The 8,391-nt window shown below is 41.2% G+C and overlaps 1 protein-coding gene across 1 annotated transcript; it reads right to left on the reverse strand.

Annotated features, from left to right (window-relative positions):
* Positions 1 to 5,810: 5,810 nt before the first annotated feature.
* On the reverse strand, positions 5,811 to 7,921 carry LOC125483355 (protocadherin-11 X-linked-like). Its single transcript, XM_048598282.1, has 2 exons — positions 7,808 to 7,921; positions 5,811 to 7,106 (listed from the first exon to the last, which is right to left on the reverse strand). Exon 2 carries the CDS (start codon positions 6,817 to 6,819, stop codon positions 6,100 to 6,102), a length of 720 nt encoding a protein of 239 aa, XP_048454239.1. The 5' UTR covers positions 6,820 to 7,106; positions 7,808 to 7,921; the 3' UTR covers positions 5,811 to 6,099.
* Positions 7,922 to 8,391: the final 470 nt, after the last annotated feature.

Here is an 8,391-nt window from a genome sequence, read left to right on the forward strand (position 1 = left end):
CAGACCCAAAACGTTAGCTTTCCTGCTCCTCTGATGCTGCCTGGCCTGCTGTGTTCATCCAGCTCTACACCCTGTTATCAAAACGGCTAGGCTGTTTGGGACTTCCAAACAGTGACAGTGGTAAAAATCAATACAACAAAAATAACGTGGGTCCTGAATTTCCTCTGTTGTTGCCTTGAATTTTGTAGACAATTAAACTATAATTGCTTATCCATTCTGTAATGGTGAGAGTTGAAAGTTGGAGAGAAAGAAACTATCTGGTTCGGTGAATGGAGTAAAAAATGCTCTACTAAATATTTTTGATTGCATAAATCATAAATCCTTGCTTTGAGCTTTTTTGCTAAACATTTTTCTATTACCTGCATCTGTGGCAGTCACCACCAACATGTATTCTGCTCGAGTCTCTCTGTCTAGACTCTGCACTAGGCTCAGACTTCCATTTGCTGAGATTGAGAATTTGCCATCTTCATTTCCACGATTAATCTGATAGGTCAGCTTTCTGTTGGAACCGAGGTCATCATCACGTCCCAGTACCTGGGAAACACAGCAGAGTCAGACAAAGTAACTATTTCCAATCACAATGCCTCAGAAGTGTTTCTGCACAAGATGAAAGTCCACTACATATATTATTTCACTGCATGTTTGAAGTGTTTTGTTGTTTCTATCTACAGTTCAATCAGAGAATGATTAGTGTTAAAATATCAATGTCCAGATGAACTGATGTGAATGTCACAGTATTTTGAAAGGTCTAAAGCTCCTTTATAGGGACCTGTCTTTATCACACTGTCATGCAGGCTTTATCTGATTTGATACTGAAGACATATTGTGTTGATTTAAGTCACAGTCAATCAAATATTCTTGAATAATGTCATTGTGACAAAATGGCAAATCACCCTTTAGAATCTTTCTTTTCACCTAACAAAAATAACAGGAAGCAATACACAATTGTATCTCTCTTTAAAAAAATTTGAATCCAAACGTCATGAGCAGAATTCTCATTGGTATCAAAGCTCTACTATAAATGCATTCCGGAAACGGCTACATGTTCACTAGCAGGGGATGGATAATAGTAGCAAAAACGGAAATTGCTGGAAAAGCTCAGCAGGTCTGGCAGTAGCTGAAAACAAAGTTAATGTTTCGGGTCCAGTGACCCTTCTTCAGAACTGGTGGTAGCTAGGAAAAAACAATGGCTTTTATACAGAAGATAGTCTGTATGGGGGAGGGGGGAAGAGGAGTAAATGATAGGTGGAGATAGAGCCCGAAGAGGGAGAAAAACAGTTGGACAGTCAAAGGAGTGGTTAAATACCAGCCGAGGAGAATGAATAGCCGCTAACAGGGACTATTAGTCACAGAGAATGGTGTGTGGTAACAGCCGGTGTAATGAGAAGGCCATGGGTATGGGGCTGGGTGAAAGCATGGGGAAAGGTGCTGAAGCCCTCAAATTGTTCAACTTGATGTTAGGTCCAGAAGGCTGCAGGGTTCCCAAGCAGAAAATGAGGTGTTCTTGCAGCTTGTGCTGAGTTTCATTGGAGCACTGCAGCAAGCCCAAGACAGAAATGTTGGCCAGGGAATAAGGTGAGTGTTGAAGTGGTAGGCAACTGGGACTTCAGGGTCTTTTTCATGGACAGAACGCAGGTGTTCTGCGAAGCAGTCACCCAGTCTTCACTTCCCCAGTGTAGTGGAGACCACATTGTGAGCAGTGAATACAGTAGACTAGACTGAGTGGTTCATCTGGAAGGTGTGTCTGGGGCCTGGGATAGCGAGTAGAGAGGGAATAAATAGACAGGTACTACACCTTCTGTGGTTATAGGGAAGGTGCATTGGGGCTGTAGGAGGATGTTGGGAGTGGATGAGGAGAGGACCAAGGTGACTGGAAAGAATGGTCCCTGTGGAAGGCTGACAAAGGAGGAGAGGGAAACATGTGTCTGGTGGTGGCATTCCAAAGGACATGGCAGAAACGGCAGCTAAGCATCTTTTTGATGTGAGTGCTGGTGGGATGGTAGGTGAAGACAAAGGGGACCCTAATGCTACAGTGGGAGGGACAAAGTGCAGGAGATGGGTGAGAGCTGGCTAAGCGTCCTATCAACTATAGTGCTGGGGAATCCTCGGTTGAGGAAGAAGGTGGTCATTTCGGAGGCCCACTTGTCAAAGTTGGCATCATCAGAACAAACGTGATGGAGAAAAAGGAGCTGGGAGAGTGGAATAGAGTCTTTACAGGAAGCAGGATGTGAGGATGTACAGTCAAGGTGACTGTGGGAGTCAGTGGGTTTGTAGTGGATATGTAGCCAGCGTATCCTCAGAAATGGAAACAAAGATGTCGAGGAAGGGAAGGGAGGAATCAGAAATGGACCAGGCGAAAGTGAGAGTGGGGTGGAAATTAGAAGTGAAATAGATAAACTTTTCCAATTCTAGAGGAGAGAGGGAATCAGCACTGCTGATGTCAGTGACATACCGGGGAAAAAGTTGTAGGTGGGGGCTGGAGTAGGACTGGAACAAGGAATGTTTCACATATCCTACAAAGAGACTGGCATAACTGGGGCTCATGCAGGTACCCATGGCCGCTCCTCTGACCTGTAGAGAGTGGGAGGAGTTAAAAGAGAAGTTATTCAGGGTGAGGATGAGCTTGGCCAGGCAGAGGAGGGTGGTGATGGATAGGGACAGTTCAGGCCATTTTTCCAGGAAGAAGCAGAGAGCTCTAAGCCAATCCTGATGGGGGATGGACATGTAAAGAGATTGCATGTCCATGGTGAACAGCGGGCAGCTGGAGCCCGCAAACTGGAAATTCCGAAACTGACGTAAAACGTTGGAGGAATCACAGAAGGGGAGAAAAAATTGAGTGAAGGTAGGAAGAGATGAGTTCTGTGGGGCAGGAGCAGACTGAAACAATGAGTCAGCCCAAGCAGTCCTGTTTGTGGATTTTTGGAAGGAGGTAGAAGTGGCCTAACTGTGCAGTACCAAGGAGCCTCTATACTGTCTCCGGTACCACAATAGATCAAACTTACTTAGATGGATATAAAAGACCAGACTATTCAAAGGCAAGCCGTTCAAGCCAACATTTTTATTTCAACCGCCATCTAAAATAAATTATTTGATCACACATCTTTTTGATGTTTATGGGAACATGTTATTCATGAATTGGCCTGTTGTGTTTCTTACATTTGTTAGAAGCATTTCCTTTCTTCATTATAAAATGATGTAATTATGAAGAGAAACTTGATGCACAGTTCGCTAAGGTGACACCTCAGGCCAAACCAATGCTTCAGCTGAATATGTTTTTGGCCATGTTCTTTAGATTCTTTAGCGCTTGAAGGGGCTGTCAAAAAATGCTTCCCTTGATGGCAGATATTCATAATTGAAATGAGATTTGAACAGAAGCTTGAAAGCTTGCAACATGATCAGAAGTATCTTAAGCTGAAATAGCGAGAGTTGTTACTTTAGTAAAGAAGTTGAAGCTTGTGCTAGCAACAACCAACCAGAGAATCATAAAGGGACTGATTTCTGTTTAAATTGTCTGTGAGCTTTCACTAAAGTGGTTTAATGGCATTTTAGGGAGTAATAGTTAACCTTAGAAATACAGACATGCTAGGTGAGTAGGGAAAAACTGGGCAGCTGGACTATAATGTGGGGAAATGTGAGGTTATGTACTTTTACAGGAAGAGTTAGGAGATGAATGTTATCTAGATGGAGGAAGACTGCAGAAAGCTAAAGAACAGAATGATTTGGGATTACTTGTCCATGAATCACAAAAAGTTACCATCCATGTTCAGCAGGTAAGAGAAAGACAAATGGAATGTTTGTTTCAAAGGGAATGGAGTATAAAAATAGGGAGGTTTTGCTAAAACTGTACAAGGCAATAGTCAGGCCACAAGTGGAATACTGTGAACAGTTTGGGCCCCTTGTTGAAAGAAAGATATACTCACATTGGCAGCAGTCCAGAGAAGGTTCACTAGGCTGATGCCAGGCATGGAGGGATTGTTTTATGAGGAGAGGTTGAGTAGATTGGGACTGTACACATTGGTGTATGGGAGAATGTGAAACCACCTGATTGAAACACACAAGATTCGCAGAGGACTTGACAAAGTAGATGCAGAAAAATTGCTTCTCCTTGTGGGAGAACCAGAGGGCATACACACAGAATAAGGGGCCACACATTTGAGACAGAAATGAGGAGGAATTTCTTCTCTCAGAGGATTGTACATCTGTGGAAATCTTTAACACAGAGAGCAGTTGAAGCTAGACAATTAAGTATATTCAAGGCTGAGATATAGACAGATTTTTAATTGGTAAGGAAGTCAAGGGTTGCGGGGAATAGGCAGGAAAGTATGGATGAGGATTATCAGATCAGCCATGATCTAATTTAATGGCAGAGCAGATTAGATGGGCAGAATGGTCTCCTTCTGCTCATATTTTATGGTCTTCTATCTTAATGTCCTTTCCACGCAGGCAGCTCTATTGGCAACAAATAAGTGTTGCTGAAGATTTTGAGTGCTCCTTAAAAATATACCACAATATACTGTTGACTTTGTGCTGGAAGTTTGAAGAAAACTTTTCAAGCACTTTGGAAAATGTTCTGAGTAACTTTGTCAAGGCTTCAATACTACCAACATTTATTCCAGAAATTTTCTGAGGGCATCATTGGAAAAGAGCAAGTGCTTGCTTGTGATCTAATAGACACTAATAGGATTAACCAAGAAAATGAGTGTGCTTATCATGGCCTGTTTGCTGGGGCTCCCCAGTGGTGTACAAGAGAAATGGAAGGGGTGCAAGAGTATGCAGATCAGAAGCAGCTACTACTGAAGAGGGGGAAGCAGATGACAGAATGATGTGAACTCCTTCTCCCACAAGGATATCCCAATGAATTTCCAGTCACAATGGAGGTGTAAGTGCAAGAACTTCTGCTCACTAGATTCCAGGTCCACACTGAAGTCAGCTGTTGTGAATTAGCCAATAGACTCCACACCTTAATTGGGGGCACTTATTGTGCAGTGATAGTGTCCCCACCAGTGGGTTTAAGTCCCACCTGATCCAGAAATGTATCAAAACATGCTGCAGAGGTTGATTGGAACCATCCATACCTTAACTGGAGTGAGTGTGAGGAGTCCACATATACTCCCCACAAGTAAATACTTGAGAGCTAAATGTGTAAGTGTCACTTCTAGCACCTCCAACCAAGTTCAAATTGTGGTAATAAGCAATTAGGACCAAAATGCATGCTGAAACCAGAATTACTCCATTTTAATTTAATCCCCTTCCTCTCTTCCGACCCTTCCCTATTTGTGATGTTGCATGGCCCCCGATGGGCATGCTTCTTAATTTGTTGTTTAATTGATTACTTGGGTGATTTATTGTTAGTTTAATTTTTTTTGTTTTGTAAATTTCAAGCTCTTGTAGACCTTTGTGGCTCAGTGGTAATGTTCCTATCCCTGAGCAAGGAGGTCTCGATTCAAGTCTTATTTACTTTGGAGGTGTGTAATAAAAAGAAAAGACTTTCAAACAAGCATCTCTTATGAGCACAGCACCTATTTAATACCTCCTTTACCATGTCCTGCTGGACAATCCAACCACTGCCTATCAGCTTGATGATCTCCATAAATTCTTACATGCAATTGTGGTGAAGTTGACCAGGGTGAAACTGACTAGACCACTGTATACTTCAACACCAATCTCCAGTTTCCTGTGTTCCCACTTGGAGGAATAGTTATGCAAAATAAGGTCTCATCAAAAGTAATGCCAGTTATATTAATTAGCAACTTTGAATTGAGACTTGGCTGATATTTAGTTATGAACGAAACTTAGTTATAAGGCAAAGCACAGATGCAGGTAACCAAATATTCTACCAAATTCAATGTATTATTTACCAGAAAGTGTGTCCATGCTAAAATGCCAAGTGTTTTGAGAGATGCTCCCTACAATGCATTGCCTGTCACCTCAGGAACTTGGTCATCAGCAATGTCACTGATTAATGAGGAGAAATGTTCCATGAAAGTTTTTAATGCTTATAATGCTTTTCACAAGAAACAGTTAAGGCAGCAATTATTGCATCTTTCATGGGAAGACTAACATTTGAAACAGAAGACGAATAGAATGGTCAGAGTACCTTTACAGAAATCTGGTTTGATTAAATATAAACAAAGAATCAAAACAACTGCCACAGTACACAAAGAAGATATTTTTAAAAGTTAATCTGCTAAATACCTGATGTACAATTTGTGGAACTGTATTTGTATTCTCCATGAGATGAAAAGTCATTTGCATGGGCTGAATGATGGGTGCAAAATCATTGAAATCCCTGAGTATAACAGTGACAGTAGCTGTCCCTGTCCTGGGACTCTTTCCACCATCCAATGCAAATACCACAAAGGAACACCATGGGGTTTGTTCACGATCCAATTTTCCTGAAACTGAGATTAATCCTGTGACTGAATCAATGTAAAAGTCCTTGCTATTAATAATATATCGAACTTGTCCATTTTTGCCTTCATCAGAGTCAGCAGCTGAAACGACAAGCAAATCTGAGCCACGAGGTATATTTTCATCCACTGTGACAGTATAAATGTTTTCTGTGAAGACAGGACTGTTGTCATTAACATCAATAATGATTACTGTAATGCTCATTGAGGAAGATAGTGACAGCTCTCCTTTGTCTGAGGCAATCACGTCTATTATAACCCTTTCCATTTTTTCTCCATCAATATCTCCAATGATGCTAAGTTCTCCGCTTGTTGCGTTGATGCTAAACTTGTTCCTTGTGTGCTCCTGCAGAGAGTATTCAACCTGGCCATTGAGCCCACTATCCAGATCCACAGCGGTTACTGTCATTATTACTGAACCAACAGAAGTATCTTCAGGAAGGTAGATAGTGTTTGCAGTTCTGAACTCAGGTGTGTTATCATTCACATCATTGAGCTTCACAGTTATCCATGCACTACTTGTGAAACATGTTGAATCACATTGAGACTGATCAACAGCTTGCACAATTAAAGTATAGACAGACTGGTGTTCTAGATCTAATGTCTTTTGGACCGTAAGTACAGCATTTCTGTCAACTGCAAACTGTCCATTACGATCCCCCGAGATTATTTTAAATGTCAAAGCGGCATTCGGACCTGGATGACAAACAAAATAACAACATTAAATAACATTTAGTCATTCATACAACACTCATAAAGGGCATTTCCTATCCATTCTGAACCTCACTGCAAGACTATCAACTATCTCTGTACATAGGCGATGGCAGTATCACGAGAATGTCAATGGATTAATGATCTAGAAATCCAGGTTAATTACCTGGGGTCATGTGTTCAGATCTCTGTCATGGCTGGTGGAATTTGATTAATAAATTTGCAATATTAAAGCTAGTATCTGTAACTCTTGTTTATTAATGTCCTTCAGAGGAGGTAGTCTGCCATCCTTCTGACCCTCATGTGAGTCCAGACCCACAGCAATGTCTCTGAAACGGCTTCACTTAGACAAACAGAGCCTTCCAGCTATTCAATATGATCATGCCTGGTTGTCCAACTCACTACTTTCGTTCCCACTTTTTTCCCATACCCTTTGATCCCTTTAGCCCTAAGAACTATATCAAACTTCTTGAAAACATTCAATGTTTTGGCCCCAGCTGCTTTCTGTGGCAGAGACACCACCTCTAGGTGACTCAAAAAGTACATGAACACAAACAGCAGCCTGACGTCATTCGAAAGTGATGGAAAACAGCACCCAGTCTCAAACATGGTGCTTCTGGAAGAGGTATAGTCAAAGGAAGAGGAAACGGAAGTTAAAAAGATCACAGCAACTAATACTAACATACTTTTGAAATCACCATCACCAGGACATGTAAACACATGACTGATCAAACTCTGCAAGGCCTGCTCCCAATAGGATTAAACTGTTCTCCTTGAGTTTAAATTTGACTACAACAGCTGCATTCAATTTACCGATTAGATACAGCCTGACAGAAATTTTAATAAATGAGGGGGAAACAAGGCTTTCATTGTGCTGTTGTTTTATAGGTCAAGTAACTGAATCTCAAGGTTTTCAAAATGACTCCAGCTTCACTATAATTATCCCTCAGCTGATTTGTTTCCCTCTGACTGGTCACTTTCATTGTTTTTCTAGGACATTGTGTATCCCCAATCATTGCAAGATACACACTAATATGCACGGGCAGTTCTATTGGCGTGTTGAAAATAAGTCAACTTGTAAGATCTGAATTGGAAACAGAATGTTTAATCATAGATGTTTGTATGGCTGGTGCTTTTGTGACTTTGGCAGAAATTTTTATTATATTATAGAAAATTGCAATTTAGTACATTATAGAATAAAGATACATGCAATGTTAATTCCAGATTTCTGTTTCCAAATGACCAGGTTGCACTGTTGACTGATGCTTAA

The sequence above is a fragment of the Rhincodon typus genome, chromosome 6, assembly GCF_021869965.1.
Source record: "Rhincodon typus isolate 14 chromosome 6, sRhiTyp1.1, whole genome shotgun sequence".
In the NCBI taxonomy this organism is placed as follows: domain Eukaryota; kingdom Metazoa; phylum Chordata; class Chondrichthyes; order Orectolobiformes; family Rhincodontidae; genus Rhincodon; species Rhincodon typus.